Raw genomic sequence first — 26,381 nt, 5'->3', positions numbered from 1 at the left:
AGATTAGACTTAGCACAGATACAGACTAGACACAGAGCAGATACAGGCTAGGCACAGAGCAGACACAGACAAGGCACAGAGCAGATACAGACTAGGCACAGGGCAGATACAGACTAGGCACAGAGCAGATACAGACTAGGCACAGAGCAGATACAGACTAGGCACAGCGCAGATACAGACTAGACACAGCGCAGATACAGACTAGACACAGCGCAGATACAGACTAGACACAGCGCAGATACAGACTAGACACAGCGCAGATACAGACCAGGCACAGAGCAGATACAGACCAGGCACAGAGCAGATACAGACTAGGCACAGAGCAGATACAGACTAGGCACAGCGCAGATACAGACCAGACACAGCGCAGATACAGACCAGACACAGCGCAGATACAGACCAGACACAGCGCAGATACAGACCAGACACAGCGCAGATACAGACCAGACACAGCGCAGATACAGACCAGACACAGCGCAGATACAGACCAGACACAGCGCAGATACAGACCAGACACAGCGCAGATACAGACCAGACACAGTGCAGATAAAGACTAGACACAGAGCAGGTATAGACTAGACATAGAGCAGGTATACACTAGACACAGAGCAGATGCAGACTAGACATAGGGCAGATGCAGACTAGACATAGGGCAGATGCAGACTAGACATAGGGCAGATGCAGACTAGACATAGGGCAGATGCAGACTAGACATAGGGCAGATGCAGACTAGACATAGGGCAGATACAAACTAGACACAGTGCAGATACAGACTAGATACAGAGCAGGCACAGACTAGACTCAGAATAGGTATAGACTAGACACAGCAGATACAGACTAGACACAGAGCAGATACAGACTAGACATAGAGCAGATACAGACTAGAGACAGAGCAGGCATAGCACAGACACAGACTAGATGCAGCGCAGACACAGCGCAGACAGACGAAACACAGAGCAGATACAGACTAGACAGAGAGCAGATGCAGACTAGACACTGTGCAGGCATAGACTGGACACAGAACAGATACAGACTGAAACCAGAACAGGCACAGACTAAACACAGGACAGACACAGAGCAGATACCACTGCATCAAAACCAGTCTATAATCTACTACAGGTGATGAGGAAATGAGAAGTTACGGTGTGATCATTCACTCTGTTGCAGCCACTTGGCAATGAACACTCAAACCGCAGTAACTGGTTGCAGCAGTAGGAGGGCCAGTAACCACAGGCAACCAACTGGCAAAAGAACCAGCATTGACCGGTTGGGCCGAAGGGTCTTTTCCTTTGCTGTTATTTTATTACGCACGCCACCATTTTATTTACTCGAGTGAGCGGCTGTGATCTGGGCTGCACTGCCTGGAAGGATGCTGGAAGCAGGTAATAGCAACTTGCCAAGTGGGTGAATACTGGAAGGGAGAATGTTTATTGGGACCACGGGGGAAGAGCAGGGTGGGATTAATTGAGCCGGTTTAGCACAGGGTGGGATGGGCTGAATGGCTTCTGCTGGGCTGTATATCACATTCCTATATGCAGTCCCGCCTTGAGCTTTGTTGACTGATCTGTGTTCCAGATATTTAACTGCGTAGCAAAGACACCTTGAGATTAGCTCCAGAGAACAAAACACATCTTGTGAAGCAATGCACTGGGCAACACTTGGTGAAAAGAGTCAGTGCTCCCTGACTATATATATATATATATATATGCAGAAAATAAGAGTTTGTGACCAGTGCATTTCAGACGTGTGAGGGAGGTGAGATAGTTGCATTGCAGTCCAAAGTTGAGGTGCTAAATGTGTAAAGCAAACAAAAGGAAGGCAGTCATTTCCTGACCCAAAGCCAAGAATTTGCAAGTGTCTGTGAGCCAACAAATGACCCACCCCAACAGCACATCTGCAGCTTGTGCCTCGCTTACATCAACTGACATTTGTACAGAGCTGTATCTTGGCAGAACATCACATATTGCTTCATGTAACAAAACACCCTCGTTATAAAACAGCCCGCCATCTCTTTAACCATGAGCCACCCCTTAGAATCATAGAGTCCCTACAGTGCAGAAGGGGGACATTTGGCCCATCGAGCCTGCACCGACCACAATCCCATCCAGGCCCCATCCCTGTAGCCCCGTATATTTACAGTCCTAGTCCCACTGATAAATAAGGGTCAATTTAGCATGGCCAATCAACCTAACCCGCACATCTTTGGACTGTGGGAGGAAACCGGAGCACCCGGAGGAAGCCCACGCAGACATGGGGAGAATGTGCAATCTCCGCACAGACAGTGGCCCGAGGCCGGAATTGAACCCGGGTCCCTGGCGCTGTGAGGCAGCAGTGCTAACCACTGTGCCGCCTTTAGTTTATAGCAGCACTAGAAATGCTTGTATCTCTCTCCTCCCCGAAACTCTTCAATTATGTGTCAAAGCAGTATTGAATTTGGCTCTCATCAAAACTAATGGGGTGGCACGGTGGCACAGTGGTTAGGGCAGCACTGTGGCACAGTGGTTAGCACTGCTGCCTCACCGCGCCAGGGACACAGGTTCGATTCCCGGCTTGGGTCACTGTCTGTGCGGAGTTTGCACGTTCTCCCAGTGTCTGCGTGGGTTTCCTCCGGGTGCTCCGGTTTCCTCCCACAGTCCAAAGATGCGCGGGTTAGGTGGACTGGCCGTGCTAAATTGTCTCTTAGTGTCCCAAAATGTGTTGGTGGGGGGATTAGCGAGGTAAATACGTGGGGTTACGGGGATGGGGCAGGAGTGCGGGAGGGATGGAAGTGCCGTATTTCGGATGCGCGAGTTAAATCACAGCCCTCCCAATCCTCTTAAAAGATCCCAAGGCAGCAGATCCAAGAGGAGCAAGACAGTTGTCCCTTATTCCCTTGGGCCATCATTTATCCTTTACTATAACACTGCTGTCTGTGGGAACTTGCTGTCTGCAAATTGGCTACTAACTTTCCTACATCAGTGACGACACTTCAACGGGACTCCAATGGCTGCAGTGTGACATCTTGGGGTCGTGAAAGTCACTATATAAATGCAAGTCTTTCTTTTTTCTCCGCCTGCAAAGCACAGCTGTGATTGGCAGTGCCCCACAAAAGGTGGCATGAAGACAGCCCATGACTTTCTGCGTTTGGAGCATCAACAGGCCATACACCAGCGACCGCTGCGCTTATGTCGCATCATTTGATTTGATTTATTATTGTCACATGTATTTACAGTGAAAAGTATTGTTTCTTGTGCACGATACAGACAAAGCATACCGTTCATAGAGAAGGAAAGGAGAGAGTGCAGAATGTAGTGTTACAGTCATAGCTAGGGTGTAGAGAAAGATCGACTTATTGCAAGGTAGGTCCATTCAAGACTCTGACGGCAGCAGGGAAGAAGCTGTTCTTGAGTCGGTTGGTACGTGACCTCAGACTTTTGTATCTTTATCCCGACGGAAGAAGGTGGAAGAGAGAATGTCCGGGGTGCGTGGGACCCTTGATTATGCTGGCTGCTTTGCCGAGGCAGCGGGAAGTGTAGACAGAGTCAATGGATGGGAGGCTGTGATGGACTGGGCTGTGTTCACGACCTTTTGTAGTTCCTTGCGGTCTTGGGCAGAGCAGGAGCCATACCAAGCTGTGATACAACCAGAAAGAATGCTTTCTTTGGTGCATCTGTAAAAGTTGGTGAGAGTCGTAGCTGACATGCCAAATTTCCTTTGTCTTCTGAGAAAGTAGAGGCATTGGTGGGCTTTCTTAACTATAGTGTTGGCATGGGGGGATCAGGACAGGTTGTTGGTGATCTGGACACCTAAAAACCTGAAGCTCTCGACCATTTCTATTTCGTCCTTTCTTTGTGCTGAATTTTAAACATGTTTTCTCCTTCTGCAGATCAGGCTACAGTGCTGAAGGTATCGGGTGATCATGTGATCTACACGTGTCCAGAAGGACTAAACGTCACCTTTAAATGCAGCCTCGCTGGACACCTAAAGTATAAGCACGACCTCTTGGCCAAGTTATGGTACGTCAGCCACGGCAAGAACGCCACATGCGCGGAGAAGACGCACATCCGAAACACCTCGATCAAATGGGAGACCCACACTCAGTACAAGGGCCAAGGGGTCTACATGAGCTCAGATCACAAGGGCGTGTTCTGGGTCACACTGCTCAACTTGGTGCCGGGCGATGAGGGGGTTTACTGCTGCGTCGTACACGAGTTGCACAGATCGCAGGAAAACAAACACCACCCGAAAATCGAACTGACTGTGCATGGGACCATGGAGCTCAAGGTGATCCCTGGTACGTCTCTGTGGTAGACAATTTTGTCACTGTCAGGCTGTTTGCTATACCTCCTCACTGACCTAAGCGTCGGAGTTCTCACACTGGGACCCAGGCCAATTTTTGTCCCTCAGCCAAGATCACAAACCAAACACAGGTGGTCTGGTCATTCATAAACTGTTTGTGGGATCCTGCTGTGCACAATGTGCTTGCTATGTCTCCTCCCTTTCAGTAGCGATTACACTTCAACAGTATGACATTGGCTGCAAAACGTTTTGGGCATTGTCATCTTGGAAAAAAATAGCTGAAGAGCAATGGGGATAAGGCCTGATGCGAGGCGATGGCCTAGTGGTATTATCGCTAGACTATTAATCCAGAAAAGCTCTGGAGACCCGGGTTCAAATCCCGTCATGGCAGATGGTGGAATTTGAATTCAATAAAAAAAATCTGGAATTAAAAATCTACTAATGACCATGAAACCTTTGTCGATTGCTGGAAAAACCCATCTGGTTCACTCATGTCCTTTTGGGGAGGAAATCTGCCATCCTTACCTGGTCTGGCCTACATGTGATTCCAGAGCCACAGCAATGTGGTTGACTCTCAACTACCCTCGGGCACTTAGGGATGGGCAATAAATGCTGGCCAGCCAGCGACGCCCATGTCCCACGAATGAATAAAAAAAACGTTATTATTTTATGGGATGTGGGCTTCACTCGCAAGACCAACATTTGTTCCCTATCACTAGTTGTCCTTGCACTGAGTGGCTTGCTCAGTCATTTCAGAGGGCAGTTAAGAGCCAACCACATTGCTGTGCCTCTGGAGTCACATATAGGCCAGACCAGGTAAGGATGGCAGATTTCCTTCCCAAAAGGGCATTAGTGACCCAGATGAGTTTTTATGATAATTGGTGATAGTTTCATGGTTGTCATTATTGAGTTTAGCTTTCAATTCCAGATTTATTTATTGAATTCAAATTCCACCAGTTGCCGTGGTGGGATTTGAACCCGTGTCCCCAGAGCATCAGTCTGGGGCCTCTGGATTACTAGTCCAGTGATGCTACCACTAATTTCCCCTTATCTAGCTCCTTTAATCCTTGTGAAATGTCCCAAAATGCTTCACCGGAACATTAACAAATTTGACACAGAGCCACTTCAGGAAACTTTTAGCACAGGTGACCAGGAGATTGGTCAAAGATGTAGGTGAGTTCAATGCAACGACTAAAGTAAAGTCGTCATAGTCCCAGGTGACCATGCGCTGACTGGTGGTGATTTAACCTGAGATTCACCACACCTCAGGCAAGGTGCAATGTTCAGAAGGTCATGAGTAACCTCAGCCGGTGTCGGAATTGAACCCACGCTGTTGTCATTCTCCACATCACAAACCAGCTGTCTAGCCAACTGAGCCAACTGCGCCAACTGCAACTACTCTGGTCAGGCTGGGTAACTTTCAATGACTGCAAGTGTTAAACTAATTATGTGAATAGTATCTGAGCTACCTCACTGTAGAGGGTGGCACAGTGGTTAGCACTGCTGCCTCACAACACCAGGGATCCGAGTTCAATTCCAGCCTTGGGCGACTGTGTGGAGTTTGCACGTTCTCCGTGTGTCTGCATGGGTTTCCTCCGGGTGCTCCGGTTTCCTCCCACAGTCTGAAAGATGTGCAGGTTAGTTGGATTGGCCACGCTAAATTGCCCCTTAGTGTCCAAAGATGTGCAGATTAGGGGGATTGGCCATGTTAAATTGCCCCTTAGTGTCCAAAGATGTACATGTTAGGTGGATTGGCCATGTTAAATTGCCCCTTAGTGTCCAAAGATGTGCAGATTAGGGGGATTGGCCATGTTAAATTGCCCCTTAATGTCCAAATATGTGCGGGTTAGGTGGATTGGCCATGCTAACTTGCCCCTTCGTGTCAGCGGGATTACTAGGGTAAATACATGAGGTTACAGTGATAGGGTCTGGGTGGGATTGTTGTCGGTGCAGGCTCGGTGGGCTGAATGGCCTCCTTCTGCACTGGAGGGATTCTATGGATTCTATGAAATTTCTCATTTGTACACAAACAGAGCCAGATGTGGCTCTGGGGTTATCACCTTTCATTTCTCAATAAATTGCAGTGCCTGAAGGTGTGATTCAGCATGATATAGCTGTTAGCGCGACTCAGCATGAGACAATCGGACCTCTGCCACAATCACTACTCTTTGCCAACAGCGCATCTGGATTATTGGGGCGGCACGGTGGCACAGTGGTTGGCACTGCTGCCTCACAGCGCTAGGGACCCGGGTTCAGTTCCCAGCTTGGATCACCGTCTGTGTGGAGTTTGCACATTCTCCCCGTGTCTGCGTGGGTTTCCTCCAGCTGCTCTGGTTTCCTCCCACAGTCCGAAAGACCTGCTGGTTAGGTGCAATGGCCGTGCTAAATTCTCCCTCAGTGTACCCGGAATGTGGAGACTAGGGGATTTTCACAGTAGCTTCATTGCAGTGTTAATGTAAGCCTACTTGTGACAATAAAAAATAAACTTTAAAAACTTTTAGTCATTGGTATTGGGGGCAGGACCATTCTAACCAGCTTCTGTGTAGACGGATAGGAGGAGTACTCTTCTCCCTAAAGGAGAAAGACCATTACGGTGCTGGACTGGAGTCCCAACCACCTCCTCCATAACAGCCAAGCTCTCTCCACTCCCAGTGGACAACCCCAGTTTCTGCAGCATCCCCCGTTGCACCTGAATTGGTGCATACCCGCAGGTGACGTAAGGGAGCGGCCACAAGACCCCTGTGAGTGGGCTGAGTTTGAGCAAGAGGTTAGAGGAACTCCAGACACTTGAGCCTTAAGGGTTTTCTGGAAGTGGAAGGGAGAGAGAATGGAACAGGAAGCTATTTGAAGTTACACAGTTGCAGGGCAAGAGTACACAAATGTAACGATTGCCCCCATATCCCTCAACACAGAACACTAAAGCCTGGTTATATATCGCATTGCTGCTCTGGGAGCTGGTGGCTCCCAATGTTGACTAAAAAGTGACTACACTTCATAAAAGAACTTAATTAGCTGTAAAGTGTTTGGGGACATTGGGATCATGAAAGGCGCTATATAAATGCACGTTGCTCCTTCCGTCAATCATGCAAAATGAAAAACTCAGGACTGTTGTCAGGAAGTAAATCTTTGCACAAAGTATCATTAGTACCCGGGCACTTTGCCAATTAAGGGAGCGGAGGAAAGATTATCTGAGAGTCAGTTAGACAGAAGGATGAGCTAAATGGCTTCCCTCCATAGAACCATAGAAAAGTTACAGCACAGGAGGAGGCCACCCGGCCCATCTTGTCCATGCCAGCCCTCATTTGGAATGGTCTTGTGTGTATCTGAAGGCACCAATGCTGAAACTGGATCATAAAGGAACTGCCGCAATGTTCTTTTTTTTTAAGGAAATGGAACTCACGCCTCTAATCAAAAGTGTACTTTTCGTGATGTAAGCGCAGAAACAGGCACAGAAGGTAAGATATTTACTCTCCCGTGTTACTTCCTAAATATTCCTTCTGAACCTCACCTTTGAATGGGGTTGACCACCTCACTGTCCAACCTGTTGGGATCGCCCTTACTTGGCTCATTCCGCTTGTCCGTATCCAAGCACCTCCCGCAGTGACTTCCCTTCCTACCCCTGCACCGCTGTGCTCCCGGATACCCCAGTAATCCCTCGGCATAAATTTTCAGACTTTACTTTGTAATTGAAATATTTTTTTCTCTGTCAAGTTGGTACGTTCCAAAATACTTACTCTGTATTGTCTTTGGGGACTCATGATTAAACTGCAACCCATACTGGAACTGTTATCATCTTCAGAATGACTCAATGAAACTGAGAAATGTCAGCATTGGAACAACACTTCATGACAGGACAGCCCAGATGAAACAAGATATTACTCAATGCACAACCTGTAAACTAGAAAGAGTGCAGAAAATATTTACTAGGATGCTACCGGGACTTGATGGATTGAGTTATAAGGAGAGGCTGGATAGACTGGGACTTTTTTCCCTGGAGCGTAGGAGGCTTAGGGCTGATCTTATAAAGGTCTATAAAATAATGAGGGGCACAGATAAGGTAGATAGTCAACATCTTTTCCCAAAGGTGGGGGAGTCTAAAACTGGAGGGTATAGGTTTAAGGTGAGAGGGGAGAGATACAAAAGGGTCCAGACAGGTAATCTTTCTCCACAGAGGGTGGTGAGTGTCTGGAACAAGCTGCTAAAGGTAGTTGAGGCGGGTACAATTTTGTCTTTTAAAAAGCATTTAGACAGTTACATGGGTAAGATGGGTATAGAGGGATATGGGCCAAATGCGGGCAATTGGGACTAGCTTAGTGGTAAAAACTGTGTGGCATGGACAAGTTGGGCCGAAGGGCCTGTTTCCATGCTGTAAACCTCGATGACTCTATCCACTCTACGTCATTAATGCTGCATACTTACTGCATCAAACATCCATCGAACAGAGCCTTGAATCTATTCGATGACCCAACCTTCATTGCTCTCTCTGGGAGAGAACTTCAAAGACTAATGACCCTCAAGAGAAGACATTTCTCCTCATCCCAATCTTAAACAGAAGACTCCTTATTTTTGAACTGTTTTCTAGATTCCCCCCACGAGGGGGGAACATCCTCTCAGCATCTAAACTGTCAAGTCCCCAAATTGGGTAAATATTTGGAGGGAAAATATTCAAGGGAATCGGGGGTTACGGGGAAAGGGCAGGAAAGTGGATGTGAGGAATGTCGAATCAGCCATGATTCTATTGAATGGTGGAGCAGACTCGAGGGGCCGAACGGCCTACTCCTGTTCTTATTTCTTATGGTCTTAAAAAATTAATAGGGTAATGGGTAAAGAGTAGGGGGAAGCTGGACCAATTGGATAGTTCTACCACAGGCACAATGGGCCTCCTTTGATGTGGTGTCCATTGATAACCATAGAATCCCACAGTGCAGAAGGAGGCCACCCAGCCCATCGAGTCCACATCGACCACAATCCCACCCCCACAACCCCATGCATCCACCCCAGCCAGCTCCCCCGACACCAAAGGGCAATTTAGCTTGGCCAATCCACCTAACCTGCACATCTTTGGACCGTGGGAGGAAACTGGAGCACCCGGAGGAGAACGTGCAAACTCCACACAGTGACCCAAGCCGGGAATCGAGCCCGGGTCCCTGGCGCTGTGAGGCAGCAGTGCCAACCACTGTGCCGCCCATAATGCTGCGGATGTGTTTACTCTACATTTCAATGGCTGTAGGTGTCATTATGGTGTAATCCACACTGATTAACCCTTTGTTTCCTGATTTATTTGTCCAGTCACAGCTGCTGCCCTGGCCACTATGGGATGTGTGATTGGCATCTTGTCGCTGCCCTTGATAATGCTTCTGATTTACAAACAGAGGCAAGGGGTGGCCACCAGGAGAAGTAAGTGAAACACCACCTTGTGTGCTTATGGCGAGCGGATCTGCAAACCACAGTGCTAATAATGTTACAGAAATAATTAGCAACAATTCTATAAATTGCAACATTCTGGTCAGCATGGTGTATAGGGTGTGTGTATACTTGCAGCAACACCCTGCGAATATTGGGGTATTCTTAGAGAAGCATCGCAATTGGCTGACACACTCCCAGGGACCCCCCTACAATGGTGATACCCTCCTGGGGATTCCCCTGCAATTGCTGACACACTCCCGGGAACCTCTCTGCAGTTGCTGGGGGAAAGACAAGCCACCGCCCTTTTTCACAGCACGAACTGCCATATTCCTTTAAGTGCTTGGGACATTTGATCTCCCTCCTTCCCAGAATATGGCAGTTGGTGTTGCGGAAGCGGGACGTGGCTGGTCTTCCTCCATTGATCCAGACATTGGGACATTAAAAGATTCAATCGAAGAAGGTTCGTGGTTCGACGAGATACAGTGGGTGGGGGAACAGAGTGGGTAAAGAATAGAGTGGGTAAGGGGGAATAGAGTGGGTAAGGGGGAATAGAGTGGGTAAAGAATAGAGTGGGTAAAGGGGAATAGAGTGGGTAAAGAATAGAGTGGGTAAAGGGGAATAGAGTGGGTAAAGAATAGAGTGGGTAAAGGGGAATAGAGTGGGTAAGGGGGAATAGAGTGGGTAAAGGGGGTAGAGTGGGTAAAGGGGGAACAGAGTGGGTAAAGGGGAATAGAGTGGGTAAAGGGGAATAGAGTGGGTAAGGGGGAATAGAGTGGGTAAAGGGGAATAGAGTGGGTAAAGGGGAATAGAGTGGGTAAGGGGGAACAGAGTGGGTAAAGGGGGTAGAGTGGGTAAAGGGGGAACAGAGTGGGTAAAGGGGAATAGAGTGGGTAAAGGGGAATAGAGTGGGTAAGGGGGAATAGAGTGGGTAAGGGGGAATAGAGTGGGTAAGGGGGAATAGAGTGGGTAAAGGGGAATAGAGTGGGTAAGGGGGAATAGAGTGGGTAAGGGGGAATAGAGTGGGTAAGGGGGAATAGAGTGGGTAAAGGGGAATAGAGTGGGTAAAGGGGGTAGAGTGGGTAAAGGGGGAACAGAGTGGGTAAGGGGAAATAGAGTGGGTAAAGGGGAATAGAGTGGGTAAGGGGGAATAGAGTGGGTAAGGGGAATAGAGTGGGTAAAGGGGAATAGAGTGGGTAAGGGGAAATAGAGTGGGTAAAGGGGAATAGAGTGGGTAAAGGGGGTAGAGTGGGTAAAGGGGAATAGAGTGGGTAAGGGGAAATAGAGTGGGTAAAGGGGAATAGAGTGGGTAAGGGGGAATAGAGTGGGTAAGGTGGAATAGAGTGGGTAAAGAATAGAGTGGGTAAAGGGGTAGAGTGCGTAAAGGGCGTAGAGTGGGTAAAGGGCGTAGAGTGGGTGTGGTGGGGGAGTGGGTAGGCTGGCAGGTGGGTGGGAGTGGTGGTCAGGTTCAGGAGGTGTCAGTCGATGGGGTTGGGTCGGCTCGGGTCAGGTTGGTGGCGGAGGGTCATAGGGTAGTCGGGGTGTTGGTGCTAAGTCAGGTGAAGTTGGGGGAGGGGGAGGAGGTTGGTGAGAGTCATGTGCGTCAGTATGAGTTATTGGGATCAGGAGTTAGATGAGGATCAAGAGTTGGAGACATTTTTGGACAGTCCTTGGGAGCAGGGATATTGCTGATCGGAAGTTCAGACTCCCTGGAGTCAGTGGGTCGAGATTTACGCGAGATCCCACAGCACATCTTGTGGGTTACGTCCAGTCTCTAACCATTCGGCGACTGGAAGATCTGGACCCTTGTGTCTGAGGCCACATACTGAACGATGCTGGGAATTCTGAATCTCTGTTACGTAGGCAAACAGGGCGTCCATGTTCTGTACAGCAAGGTGCCACAATACAGCAGCAAATTAGATCGGGAATGAATGGCTAAAGTGTTGGTGTTGGCTGAGGGGAGAACATTCATTGTGTCGGACGTCCTCCTGAATAACCTCACGAACAAGGCAGGGCCATGGTTTGAAGTTGTATTTCTAGCTCAGGAGCTCCTCAAAGCTGGGTCGCAGTCAATGTCAGCCTCGATTCAGATTGCTCGTATTTGTGGTTTGAATGTGGGAGAAAGTCTTAACCTAATCAGCGTAATTTAACAGGTAATGTCCCCGCCAGCATTTGATGAAAGCATTATAGAAATAGCAGAGGTTTCAGCAGCTGATGATTGTAATCTGACATCCTACAAGAAAAACTTTCCTGTTCCACCTCCTCATTATACCATGACACCGCCAGGGTACAGAGCAAGTTGCTGTCAGCAATATTGTCAACACTTACAGGTGGAAACTGACCTTTAACCTGTAATGGAACAGCACAGAGGAGAAGCCACGTAAGCACAAGACAGCATCGAACAGAAGGCGATGCTGTAGAGGGTGCAAGAAAGCCTCAAGTGGAACCTCAATGTCAGTACAGATCAGTTGGGCCAAATGGCCTCATTCTGTGCTGCGGACTCAATGTAATTCACGTACAGGGTTGCAAAACTTTAAACTGTGCTCTGCAATCCACATATAGGAACAGGAGTAGGCCATTCAAACCATTGTGTCTGTTCTGCCACTCAATGAGATCATGGCTGATCTGTGGCCTTTGGCCCATATCCCTTAATTTTTTGTTAAGCGAAGATATTATCTCAGATTTAAAATTAGGAACTGATCCCGCACTAACTGCCATTTGCGGAAGAGTGTTCCAACCTCTACCACCCTTTGTGTGTAGAAGTACTTGCTAACATCTCTGGCCCTAATTTTTAGACTCTGCCCCCCCCTAGTTCTAGAATCTCCAACCAGTGGAAGGAGTTTATCATTTATCTACCCAGTCTTTTCCTGTTAGTATCTCGAAGACTTCGATCAGATCACCCCTCAACCTTCTTATTTCTGGAGAAAACAGGTCTAATTTGTATAATCTTTCCTCTCTATGCAGCACTCCCTCCAAGGCCAATATATCCTTCCTAAAGTGTGGTGGCCAGATCTGCTCACACTGACTACAAGTGGGGTCTAACCAGGGTTCTGTGTAGCTGCAGCATAACTTCTGTGTCTTATACTACACACCTCTAGATAGAAAGGTCAGCATTTAATTTGCCTTCTTGATTATTTTCTGCACCTGTACGTGACACCTTAAAGATCTATGCACCTGAACCCACAAGTGTCTTTGGACATCTAGTGTACTTAACTTCATACCATCTGGAAACTACTCTGATCTGTCCTTTTTTGGACCAAGATGAATAACCTCACACTTGTACTGATTGAAATCAATCAGTCTATCACTATCCCATTGTGATTTTATGCTGTCATCCCCACTGTCCGCAATGCTGCTTAATATTGTGTGTTGAAATGTTTCGATTTTTCACAGTTTTACTTGACTTCTTTCTCATTGCAGGAGCTCATGAACTTGTCCGAATGGATAGGTACGTTTCATTAATCTCAAAATGTTTTCCTAAACTTAAGCGAGCTTTTTCTTTTGCTTTACCCTGTTGTACAAGATACAGTCAAGGCTCCAGCACTTAGTCAACGCACATTAAAAAGAGTAAGTACTTCCTAGTACATCAAAAAGTACTAGGAAGTACTTACAGTAGAGTTTTGAGTTTTTATTAGTGTCACAAGTAGGCTTACATTAACGCTGCAATGAAGCTACTGTGAAAATCCTCTAGTCGCCACGCTCCGGTGTCTGTTCGGGTCACTGAGGGAGAATTTAACATGGACAATTCACCCAACCAGCAGTTTTTTTTCTCTTTCGGACTGTGGGAGGAAACCGGAGCACCCGGAGGAAACCCACGCAGACACGGGGAGAACGTGCAGACTCCGCACAGACAGTGACCCAAGCCGGGAATTGAACCCGGGCCCCTGGTGCTGTGAGGCAGCTAACCAGAGATGAGGGAGGGTAAAGAGAGGAATCGCTGATAAATCTTACTTTATTTCTCTCCAGTTACCACACAGCCGCAGCAATCTTGGGTATTTATTGGGGTGGACTTCATCTCCCGACTGTTATGTTACTTGTACACTCAAATGAACTCAATTCACTCACTCTACATGGAGTGAATGTAAATGGAGATGTGATTGCCTGACAAGTGGAGAAGGGAGGCAGAGTCAGCTTTAGCTACTCTCCTACCTTCTAGGGACATGAGTGATGGAGTTCTTTCTGCAGAGCAACTCACTACCTTCTTGTTAATGTAAAGTGCACTGAGGACCAGACCACAGCTTGTTGCTGGCATTATCGCCACTTACTCATTCGTCTGGAGGTTAGGTCAACACAGTTGACAGTGGGGTGTGGCACAGTGGTTAGCACTGCTGTCCCACAGCTCCAGGGACCCGGGTTTGATTCCGGCCTCGGGTCACTGTCAGTGCGGAGTCTGCGCGTTCTCCCCGTGTCTGCGTGGGTTTCCTCCGGGTACTCCGGTTTCCTCCCACACTCCAAAGACGTGCGGGTTAGGTTGATTGGTCATGAGTGAATGAGTGAAGAATTGAGACAATCTTTGTTTCTCCGTTGACAGTGAGGCTGTGGGTGTGGAGAATCCGGTATTTGAGGAAATTCCAACCGTGGGTTCCGAAGTGAAACCAAGAGCCCCGAGAATCAGCCGACTTCAGTCAGAATCCGATCGCCATCTCCTCTCCGAACCCAACACTCCGCTCTCTCCCGAGGCAGCGCCAAGATTCTTCCCAGTGCTCGGTTAGTTTGCTTTCCTCTATCTATCGCGTATGTGGGGATGTTACAAAAACTGTCTGATGTGTCTGGGGCAGCAATCAACATAATTCCCTCCCACTGTCTCACTTGGGCAACCTCTGGGTTGTTAGGTATCAGCCTTGGCTCAGCTGGGTAACACTCTGCCCACTGACTCTGGGTGGGTATGTGGGCAATTCAAGTCCCAGGAAACTTGAGCACAAAACATCCACTCTGACATTCCCATTGCCAGTACTGAGGGAGTGCTACACTGCTGAAGGCTCTGTCCTGCAGATGATATGTTAACTGAGGCCACCTGTCTTGTCAGGTGTAAGTAAATGAAGGGGTGGGAGAGAAAGAGAGAGAGAGACAGGGGGAGCGAGAGAGAGACGGGGGAGCGAGAAAGAGACGGGGGAGCGAGAGAGAGAGTGACAGGGGGTGCGAGAGAGAGAGACGGGAGCGAGAGAGCGAGACGGGGGAACGAGAGAGAGAGAGAGACAGGGGGAGCGAGAGAGAGAGTGTCAGGGGGTGCGAGAGAGCGAGACGGGGGAGCGAGAGAGAGAGAAAGAGAGAGAGAGTGACGGGGGAGCGAGAGAGAGACGGGGGAGCGAGAGAGAGACGGGGGAGCGAGAGAGAGACGGGGGAGCGAGAGAGAGACGGGGGAGCGAGAGAGAGACGGGGGAGCGAGAGAGAGATGGGGGAGCGAGAGAGAGATGGGGGAGCGAGATAGAGAGTGACGGGGGGAGCGAGAGAGATTGACAGAGGGAGCGAGAGAGAGACGGGGGAGCGAGAGAGAGAGAAAGGGAAACAGACAGGGGGAGCGAGAGAACGAGAGAGAGAGACGGGGGAATGAGAGAGAGAGAGACGGGGGAGAGAGAGAGAGACGGGGGAGTGAGAGAGAAAGAGACGGGGGAGTGAGAGAGAGAGAGAGAGACAGTGGGGGGGGGGGATAGAAAGGGGGAGAGAGAGAGAGAGAGATGGGGAGTGAGAGAGAGAGACAGGAGTGAGAGAAAGAGAGAGACAGGGGAGTGAGAGAGAGAAAGAGAGAGACGGGTGAGCGAGAGAGAGAGAGACAGGGGGAGCACGACGGGGAGCAAGGGAGAGAGAGAAAGAGACGGGCTAGCGAGTGAGAGAGAGAAAGAGAGAGAGAGAGATGGCGGAGCGAGAGAGAGAGAGAGAGAGAGACAGGGAGGAGGATGGAGAGAGAAGGTTAGAGTAGAGAGAGAACAGTCTGCGCTTGAGGGCAGAGAGAGTTCTTGTGAAGATTATCTCTAACATTTACATCTTTGTTCTTTGAAACATTATTCAAATCACCGTGAACATTTTTAACCTACTCAGTGAGGAGGGAAGGAAAGAGATCTCCATTTGATGAAGGAGCAGGATCAGATGGTTCAGAGTTATTAAATGTACATTTTAAGTTGGTGAGGCCTGAACCTGCCGACGCCCGCATGAACCCAGAGTTCAGTGAAGGGGTGCAAAGCTGCACTCAGTGAGCAGTGCAAACTCTGTGTATACCTAGGCTGGCAGTGGCATTGTGGTTAACAACCAGAAGCATCAGCAGAGATGGTGAGACTTTGCAAACTAACTAGTGCATCACAGCACGATATTACACGTCAAGCACTACTTAAATGTTGAGTGCATTTCTAGATCTGCTGAACTCATGGGTCAACAGCAGCGTGTATTTGCACAGTGTGTATAGGTTGTTAAAAAGTTCCTAAGCATTTCACACCAGCATTATCAAACCAAATGGAACACTGAGGCACATTGGCAAATATTAGGATATGCAGCCAGAAGCTTGATCAGCAGGGTCAGTTTCAAGGAGGTTCTTCAAGGCAGAGGAAGAGGTAGGAAGGGGGAAGAGATTTAGGGAGGAAATTCCAGAGCTTCACGTCCAGGGAGCTGAAGGTACGGCCGCCAATGGGGGAGCGATTAAAATGTGGAGTGTGCAAAAGGCTGGATTGGAGGAGTGCACAGCATTTGGAAGGCCAGAGGAAAGTTTAAAAGTTTATTTATTAGTCACAACTAAGGCTTGCATTAACACTGCAATGAAGCTACTATGAAATTCCTCCAGTCGCCACACTCTGGCGCCTGTTCGGGTCAATGCACCCTAACCAGCACGTCTTTCAGACTGTGGGAGGAAACCGGAGCACCCAGAGGAAACCCACGCAGACACGGGGAGAACGTGCAAACTCCACGCAGACGAGTGACCAAAGCCGGGAATTGAACCCGGGTCCCTGGCGCTGTGAGGCAGCAGTGCTGACCACTGAGAATGGAAGCAGACACAATCCGATGTTTCAATGGGGGAAGATCTCGGATTGCGATGAATGAGGGGCAATCTCAATGCAGAGTGGGCAATTTTGCGAGTGTGTGTGTGTGGCTGCGTTCAGAGGGCTATAGCAAACCTGGCGGCAGGTTTTACATTCTGCCCAGTGGTTTCATTCCGTTGAACACTGTTTTCTGGTGAACCTGAGCACACAGAGATAAAAAATCAGCAAACCTCTCTCACCTTGGCAAACACACGAGTCGTCCCATTATGTAGAAACTAATTAGCACGCCAATGCTGGAACACAGGCCATTGCAGAAAAGAGTTGCAAGTCGTGCAAAGATAAAAAGATAAATATTTTAGGTGAAAATAAAAAGCAGGAAGCACAGGTATTCTACGCTACGACTGAAACCACTTCTTTGGTTAGAAGCTGTCTCATAGATCCAGGATGTCACGGAACACCACTTCCTGCTAAAAATGCATCAAGTACAAATTGACCTTGGCACTAAAATTTGTAATATTGTTCAAAGTTCTCACTCTCACCCCACAGTGAGATTAACCCTGACCATCAACCCTAACCTTTAGTAAAACTGAACAGCTCTGTGTCATTTTTCGTGAATGGAAAAGCTTACTGAACAGGTAGCCATTGCAAATATATCACATTCATTAAAGTTTTTCTTTTAAAGTTTGGTTATTAGTGTCACAAGTAAGTCTTGCATTAACACTGCAATGAAGTTACTGTGAAAATCCCCGAGTCGCCACACTCCTAGTCGCCTGTTCGGGTACACTGAGGGAGAATTTAGCACCTAACGTCTTTCGGACTGTGGGAAGATACCGGAGCAGCCGGAGGAAACCCACGCAGACACGGGGAGAATGTCCAGACTCCGCACAGACAGTCACCCAATCCGGGATTTGAACCCGGGTCCCTGGTGCCGTCGCCGTCGCTGAAGTTTTTCACCTTCACTCATCAGGACAAATACAAGAATGCCAAATTTCAAACGCTCTCAACAATTTTACACTACAGGAGAAAAGGGTGCCGAGTGGTTGGCAAGTTAAGACAAAAAGACATAGGAGCAGAATTAGGCCACTCGGCCCATCGAGTCTGCTCCACCATTCAATCATGGCTGATATTTTTCTCATCCCCATTCTCCTGCCTTTTCCCCATAACCCCTGACCCCCTTATTAATCAAGTTGACTCTGATCGGCTAAGGCGTTGCCATGGAGAAAGCAATGGGGGACTACAGGCTGTCCAAGCGACGTGGGTGATCCAAAAAAAGTGGACGGCTTAAACTTGTAGCTCTTTTCTTTGCAGAGAATAGATCCCTGTATATACGTTAGCCTGGGTACTTCTTCTGTGTTTGATTAAATCTTTAAAAAGTTACTGAGACAACATCTTCATGTTACTTCCCCTTTACTGTAGCCAGCTACTGCTCTCAAGTTGGAAAACCTTTAGTTGGCTCCCATGAGCTCTTCTGCTGTCCTTAACCGGACAGGGAACTTAATCTCCAAGCCAATTAAAGGAACGTCTGAGTCAAAATCCCCGGTCAGAGATAGTTTGCTCCTCACAGGGGTAGGTTCAAGACCTCCTGTTTCCCATCCCCAAAGTGAAAATCCAGCCCTGAATAGGAAGGACTCGCTCTTTCTCCGAAGAGTCAACAAACTTGGATAAAACTTAGCATTAAGGGAGGGGGGAGAACCAAAGTCCCACTGAGTTTCCGATGCTTTAGCATGTGAGAGGATAGATGTGACAAGCTGTTCCCACTGGGGATATAATCTCAGGATAAGGGGAAGGCCATTTAAAACTGAGATGAGGAGGAATTTCTTCACTCAGTTGGTGGCGAATCTTTGGAATTCTCTACCCCAGGTGTCTGTGGAAGCTCAATCACTGGACACATTCAAGACAGAATCAATAGATTTCTGGAGACTAATGGCATCAAGAGGTTTGGAGGTGGCGCAAAAAAACTAGCTGATTAACTATGATCTAAATGAATGGCACAGTGGGGGTTCGATGGGCAGCAGGGTGGCACAGTGATTAGCACTGTTGCCCCACAGTGTCAGGGACCAAGGTTCAATTCTGGCCTCGGGTGACTGTCTGTGTGGAGTTTGCACGTTCTCCCCATGTCTGCGTGGGTTTCCTCCGGGTGCTCCGGTTTCCTCCCACACTCCAAAAGGTATGCAGGTTGGGTGGATTGACCGTGCTAAATTGCTCCTTACTGTTCAAAGATGCGTAGGTTAGATAGATTGGCCACGGTGAATGCGTAGGGTTACGGGCAATAGGGGAGGGCCTGGGTCAGATTCTCTTTCAGAGAGTCGGTGCAGGCTCGATGGGCTGAATGGCCTCTTTTTGCACTGTAGGGATTCTGTGATCGACTCCTGGTCCAATGTTCTTAACTAGGTCAGGAACTGTTCTATTTTTCGACCATTGTGGATGCCAACATTCTTGGGTTCATGGGACGGTTTGTGTACCCCTGCTGATCTACAGGTAAAGGATCCACATTCGGAATATCAGTGGCATTGAGAAGGTTAGGCAGAAACCACAAGGAACACACATCTGAACAGTTAGGATTGAATACCAAATCCTTACACCATCTGGAGATGTAACACTGCTTTGAATGGCATTGGTTCAACACTGCTTAATACACAAATATAACATTAAAATTACTCAGATATTATATGGCAAAGTTGATTCTTTTTATTCTTTTTCCTTTGCCAGAGCTAGTGCCCGACTCCCCAAAGTGATGTAGGCGCCAACTGGCACGTGCCACGTTTGGGATCATGGGTGTTGGATGGTGGTACCATTGGACAGAAAACAACAATGAACGAACACACAATGAGACGCATTCCACTCGCATAACTTCCAGCAGTTTTGTGTAATTATCAGACAATGTTGGAAATTGCAGACCAAAACTCTCGTTTGAGATAAACTGCGAGCTCCAAACCAAGAAGCGAATTAAGGAAAATGTAGGAAAACATTCCGCAGGATCTTTGCTTTAAGTGGGCAATGAATATGTTTTTTTATTCGTGGGGTAAGTGAACATAATTATCAATCAGTAATACTCCGATACGCTTGAGTTTACTGGTGTAAGTTGGCTAGATCGCTTACAAAGCTCATTAAGCAATTAGCTAGTGTAATGTGTGTCTGCCTCTGCATGGAATATCTGTCCTGGCCTCTCCAGTTATGTTCTCTGTCCTCCCCTCCTGATCCGCGATAACGAGACATGTGAACCAACGCTGTCTAACACTTGACCCACCTGAACATTCAAAGCCCGAAGCCAGACCCAGTCTTTGTCAGAGAGGCATGCCTTACATAAGAGCAGAAGAAAATCACAGCAGGAGGAGACCATATGGCCCTTTGAAGGTGTCCTGCCTTTCAATACAACCAGGCCTGATAATCGACCTCACGCCCAGGATGAAAATCTCGCTTGGACATGCCTGGAGGCAACTGGCAGATGAGTGTGCAAGGTGCACAACTCACCCTGAGGGGGTGACTCAATTATGTCACAAAAAATTGCTCTTTGGACACCAGCATGTTCCTGCCCTGCAACAATATTTCGTCAGATCTACCTCTCCAGGAAATTCTTACCTTTCGTCACTCGCTTGGTTTTGGTGTGGTCAAAGCCAACATGAACATTTTCTACCCAAACCCGCTCAGGTGGGAAGAGCTGAATAACTCGATCCGACAACCGAGACCTGGTGAACTTCTGCATTGAACACATGTTGAATGATTCAATCCCAAATCTGGTGCCAGCCCCCAGTAGCAGTGGAAGCGAGGGCTCCTCAATAACAGGACGCTTGCCTCGCTAATTCCGTGCAGAGGGAGCTTGCTAAATCTGACAACAGCGGCGCTGCATTTTCAAAGCCAGGAATTCAGATTGTGAGTCCGAACTGGGGAGTCCGAACAGACAGTATTCCCTAAAAATAAATTACTGCGGATGCTGGAATCTGAAACAAAAACAGAAAAAATGCTGGAAAATCTCAGCAGGTCTGACAGCATCTGCGGGGAGAGAATAAAGTTTCGAGTCTGGATGACCTTTCGTCAGAGTATTCCCTACTTAGTGGCCTATCACTTTCTAGAACAGTCTCTGGTGGGTTGTACCACTGGGAGCTGCAAGTATGAACTATTGTTTGTCAGTATTATGGGCGACATTGATTGTAACATTATTTTTTTCTTTTATGTATAATAACCAAAGAGCACATTCCAATTGACTGCAGTGTTTTAGGGGTGTTCAGAGGATTCCAGAATGTTTGAGGCAATCACCGCTTAGTTTTGAAATTACAACAGTCACTAAAACACTTCACCTGGGCATCAATGCCTGAAGTTACAGGAGTGCTTAATGCTTCCGATCCAGTTCTCGGTTAAAACCATCAGTACAAAACTGAAACAATGAAGTCCTTTCCTTTCAAATACGCATCATTCAGAGGAGAGCAAAACTTCAAAGAAAGTATATATCTTGCATTTATATAGCAACCTTTAAGGTCCTGAAGCATCCAAGGGCACTTCACAATGTTATCAAAGGGTGGACATGTACCTGCAATGGGAGGTAGGTTCTAAGTAGCATTGTGAAGAGGAATGAGGGAGGGAGGGAGAAATTTAAGGAGAGAATTCCAGAGCTTAAGGGCCTAGACAGCTGGAGGTAAGGCCAGCCAATGGCGCAATAGTGAAAATCGGGCCTGCGCAAGAGGCTAGGATTAGAGGAGTGCAGAGCTGGTGAGGGTGAATCATTGAAACATAGAATCTCTACAGTGCAGGAGGAGGCCATTTGGCCCATCGAGTCAGCACAATCCCACCCAGGCCCTATCCCCGTAACCCCATGTATTTACCCTAGCTAATCCCCCTGACACTAAGGGGCAATTTAGCATGGCCAATCCATCTAACCCGCACATCTTTGGACTGTGGGAGGAAACCGGAGCACCCGGAGGAAACCCACGCAGAAACGGGGAGAACATGCAGTCTCCGCACAGACAGTGACCCGAGCCTGGAATTGAACCCGGGTCCATGGCGCTGCGAGGCAGCAGTGCCACTAGGCGAGGCGCTGTGAAGCAGTGGCACTAACCACTGTGCCGCAATATTGCGATGTTGTGCTCCTGGTGAGGGGCCTTACCAGCTGACCAACGTAACGGGAGTCTGGGTGTGCAGTGTGGAGCTACTGCCAGGAAGGTGAAGACTGAGACCAGCTCGGATTAAAGCCGACTCTTTCTTTTAGTCCAACACTGCAGCTATTTTTGCCTGGAATGCACTGCCCGAGAGGACGGTGGAAGTAGATTCAATAGTAACTTCCAGAAGGGAATTAGATAAATATTTCAAGTGGAAAACAATTGCAGGGCTACAAGGAAAGAGCAGGGTGAGTGGAACTAACTGAATAACTCTTCCAAAGAGCTGGCACAGGCAGGATGGGCCAAATGGCCTCCTTTGGGGCCGCATCAGTCTTTGATCCTATAATTGCCATAAAGCAACACATTCTTTCCATTAACATCCTGGCTCATTCTAGTCAAATTATAGATGCTTTCAAATGAATGAATTCAACATTTGACAATTTGCTATTGGTTGGTTTGTTGCCAAAGTTAGAGGAAAGGTGGGAGGGTGGGGTGGGGTTGGGTAGAGTGGGTTGTATACAGTACCTACTTATAATCCAACACAGACTGTGCTCGACAGTTCTGTCTGCACATCTACGCAGCCCCAAAGGGTAACCGTGACAATGAGACCAAACGCCCATGGCGAATGAAGAGCTTGTCATCTGAGGAATGGTTGAGGACTCTGGGTCTGTATTCGTTGGAGTTTAGAAGGATGAGGGGGGATCTTATTGAAACTTACAGGATACTGCGAGGCCTGGATAGAGTGGACGTGGAGAGGATGTTTCCACTAGTAGGAAAAACTAGAACCAGGGGGCACAACCTCAGGCTAAAGGGACGATCCTTTAAAACAGAGATGAGGAGGAATTTCTTCAGCCAGGGAGTGGTGAATCGGTGGAACTCTTTGCCGCAGAAGGCTGTGGAGGCCGGGTCATTGAGTGTCTTTAAGACAGAGATAGATAGTTCTTGATTAATAAGGGGATCAGGGGTTATGGGGAAAAGGCAGGAGAATGGGGATGAGAAAAATATCAGCCATGATTGAATGGTGGAGCAGACTCGATGGGCCGAGTGGCCTAATTCAGCTCCAATGTCTTATGACAAAGTAGCAAGGCTAGACAGCCATCATTGAGATCAGATCTGGTCTCAAAGTTAAACAGAAAATGCTGGAAAATCTCAGCAAGTCTGAGAGCATCTGTGGGGAGAGAATAGAGCCAACGTTTCGAGTCTGGATGACCCTTCATTGGAGTTCTGACGAAGGGTCACCCAGACTGAAAACGTTGGCTCTATTCTCTGCCCGCAGATGCTGTCAGACCTGTTTTTGTTTGAGATGCCAGCAGCATTTTGCTTTTATCTGGTCTCCAACTTAATTGACTTTTCAGGGTTGGGCAATCTGCAGGAGGATCTTTCTTTAAAGAAAAAAAATCACTGAAGTAGTTCAGAGAAGCAGCTTCAGTTTTATTTTATGGACACGAAACCAATGTTTATACTGCTTTAAATTATTCGAATGAAATTCAGAAATTGAAAGATCGAACGACCATAGCTGGATCCTGTTGAAGCCTTTAGAAAGTAAAAGATCATTAAAACACCTGAAGTCTAGTCTACATACCCAGACTTGGGGAGAGCATGCAGTCAGTTGATATTGCAAGATTGGTCAATGAAATGTCAGCTGGAGGTAAACAACAGCTTTATGAGCTTCAAGAATCATTTTTTTATTTGCCGTTCTTGCAGATGAAGCTTAAATTGATTTCAAACAGAGAAACACGATGAACTTTGTGCAAGATTACCACCAGGAGACACATCAGCGCTCAACAGTAAATAACTAGAATGTTCTTTCACAGTGATGAGCTGTAGAGAGAGCAATTAAGATTAGTCACCCTCAGCTTGCCCCCTTCAATCATTTCCTTCTCAGACCTGCTCACCCTACATGCTGACCATTAATGGCCGCAACTGGACAAAGTGCCTGTAACATTGTTAAATTCCCCAAGGGTCGACACAGGGGCGTCATCAGGACCGTACGAGAGGCGTGAGCGCCGTTCGTTCCTCAAGCAACACAAAAACACATCATTTACCATCATGGCATTGTTAGGTTAGGCACTGCTGCCTCACAGCGTCAGGGACGCGGGTTCAATTCCTGGCTTGGGTCACTGCCTGCGTGGAGTCTGCACCTTCTCCCCCGTGTCTGCGTGGGTTTCCTCCGGATGCTCCGGTTTCCTCCCGCAGTCCAAAGATGTGCGGGTTAGGTGGATTGGCCATGCCAAATTGCATCTCAGTGTCAGGGGGACTAGCTAGGGTAAATGCATGGGATTATGGGGAATAGGGCCTGGGTGGGATTGTGGTCGGTGCAGACTCGATGGGCCAAATGGCCTCCTTCTGCCCCAGAGGGCCGAAGGGCCTGTACTGCGCTGTAATGTTCTATGATTCTGAGAGATATACAGCACGGAAACAGGCCCTTCGACCCAACTTGTCCATACTGACCAGGTTTCCTAAACTGAGCTAGCCCCATTTGCCTGCGTTTGGCCCATATCCCTCTAAACCTTTCCCATCCACGTACCTGTCCAAATGTCTTTTAAATGTTGTCATTGTACCGCCTCTACCACCTCATTCCACATACGCAACTCATTCCATATACACATCACCCTCTGTTGTGACTCGATTGGGTAGATGCAGGGAGGATGTTCCCAATGGTGGGGGAATCCAGAACCAGGGGTCACAGTCGAAGGATTCGGGGTAGACCATTTAGGATGGAGGTGAGGAGACATTTCTTCACCCAAAGAGTGGTGAGCCTGTGGAATTCATTACCACAGGAAGTAGTTGATGTCAAAACATTGAATATATTCAAGAGGCGGCTGGATATAGCACTTGGGGCGAATGGGATCAAAGGTTATGGGGAGAAAGCAGGATTAGGCTATTGAGTTGGATGATCAGCCATGATCGTGATGAATGGCGGAGCAGGCTCGAAGGGCCAAATGGCCTCCTCCTGCTCCTATCTTCTATGTTGTTTGTGGGAGCTTGCTGTGCACATATTAATTGCTGCGATCCTGACATTAAAACAGTGACGGCATTTCAAAAGTATTTCATTGGATGTTGAGTGCTTTGGGACAATCTGGGACTGCGAAAGGCATCGCACAAATAAAAGCTTTTTCTTTCTATTTGGATGCGGAAGATGTCATGACACCATCCTGTAGTTCTCTTGGTGACCTCGTTCAACTTCCTTCCTGGAACCACAATCACCCAAAGCTTCATTAACTAGCCATTCTGCTCATGGGTACACTCAGTGAGAGATAGGAAACAGGAGCAAAATAGCTGCCATGGTTATTGGTAAAACAGTCGCGACGCCTTGGCTGGTTGTGCGTGAAAGCCTTTGAGATGCTTTCATGTGGCTGAGAGATGTACGGTGCTATATAAATGCAAGCTATTCTCTCGGTCTGATTTATGGGTTCAATCTCAACTGCTTTGTGATTTCTCAGTGGGGGAACAACACATATCTTGATTTGGCCACGTAATAACGGGAACCGCAGCTAATCTGTTGGTGACTAATCATTATTAGGTAATAAAAATCTGATGATTAATAAGAATGTATTTGGCTCTTGCCAGAGGGGAGGTTTGATTCGACAAAACATGCTTTGATCTTTCCCTCTCCCTGTAAACAATGGTTGGAATTCTCCAGTCTCGCACACCCCTTACTACTGCTGCCCAGCGAGAAACAAGATTGCAGCCAAATCTCCATCCACAGCAGCGGGACTGGAGAATCCCAGCCTCAGGTGAGGCCGGAGAATCCAGCCCAATATATTTCCACATGGACAAATCAACAGTGGAGACTATTAAAAAAAGTTCCATCTTTCAGAGCAATTGCAAATCGAAGTTTCTCTGTAGTCAGTGCAATCCTAACGATGCTTCTGATTAAAGTACAGCGACTATCATGGGACAACACATGACTGAGGGCTAATGGTTCCAACAATAAAAGACAGCTCTGACTTGGCTGAGAATCGATGGCTTATGAAGGATATAAATTATCAGAATTATATTTTAGTGATTTTCTTTTCTCCACCTCTCCAAACTAACCCGTTCTACTGTAACTCCCACCCCATATGGATGATGTATTATAGTCTTATCTGTTATTGTGCAATTATAAATAGCTTAGGGTACAATATATGCATTATATTTTTATTAACAAAGAAATGTAGAATCAGTATTTGTTAATCTTGTGTTAAATATTCAGTACATGTAAATTACATTGAACCCCAAGTCATTTTGTACTACTTTTCTTTTTATTAATTTTAAAGCTGTAAGATTTCTTTATTTCAATGTTAAGTTTACAGGAGTTAAAAGAATTCTGGAAATAAAACTCTTGTTTGATTTTTACAGACAGCTGCCCCTATGCAAATTCCGTTCTTGCACTCATCATTGGTTGTTGAACGGAGTTGGGGGAAAAAAATGCCTTGAAGTTGGGGTTGCGTCAGCCATTATTTTTAAGGGAGCATTAACCTGTTTATCAAATTGATTCTGGTCACGGTAAGATATCAGACTGGGTTCTGCAAACTAGTGATCAATGGGTCAAATTGGCAAGTTTGGTGGCACGGTGGCACAGTGGTTAACACTGCTGCCTCACTGCACTAGGGACCCGGGTTCGATTCCCTGGCTTGGGCCCACAGTCTGTGCGGAGTTTGCA

At 47.5% G+C, this 26,381-nt stretch overlaps 1 protein-coding gene across 2 annotated transcripts in view; it reads left to right on the top strand.

Moving 5' to 3' along the window:
- vsir (V-set immunoregulatory receptor) overlaps positions 1-26,073 on the top strand; it is a 57,230-nt gene extending 31,157 nt beyond the window's left edge. Inside the window, exons 2-7 of one of the 2 annotated variants that reach the window (XM_078199375.1) lie at positions 3,866-4,273; positions 7,665-7,733; positions 9,568-9,675; positions 13,102-13,129; positions 14,213-14,388; positions 19,356-26,073. In XM_078199375.1, coding sequence (XP_078055501.1) covers positions 3,866-4,273; positions 7,665-7,733; positions 9,568-9,675; positions 13,102-13,129; positions 14,213-14,388; positions 19,356-19,381 — 815 coding nt within the window. In that variant the 3' untranslated portion in view covers positions 19,382-26,073. The remainder of the gene's footprint in view (positions 1-3,865; positions 4,274-7,664; positions 7,734-9,567; positions 9,676-13,101; positions 13,130-14,212; positions 14,389-19,355) is intronic. The other variant, XM_078199376.1, reaches the window with a different exon arrangement.
- Positions 26,074-26,381: the final 308 nt, after the last annotated feature.

Source organism: Mustelus asterias, chromosome 28, assembly GCF_964213995.1.
Source record: "Mustelus asterias chromosome 28, sMusAst1.hap1.1, whole genome shotgun sequence".
NCBI classification, from domain to species: Eukaryota; Metazoa; Chordata; class Chondrichthyes; order Carcharhiniformes; family Triakidae; genus Mustelus; species Mustelus asterias.
Note: the sequence above shows the minus strand (reverse complement) of the source record. Positions and strands in the feature narration are given on the sequence as shown.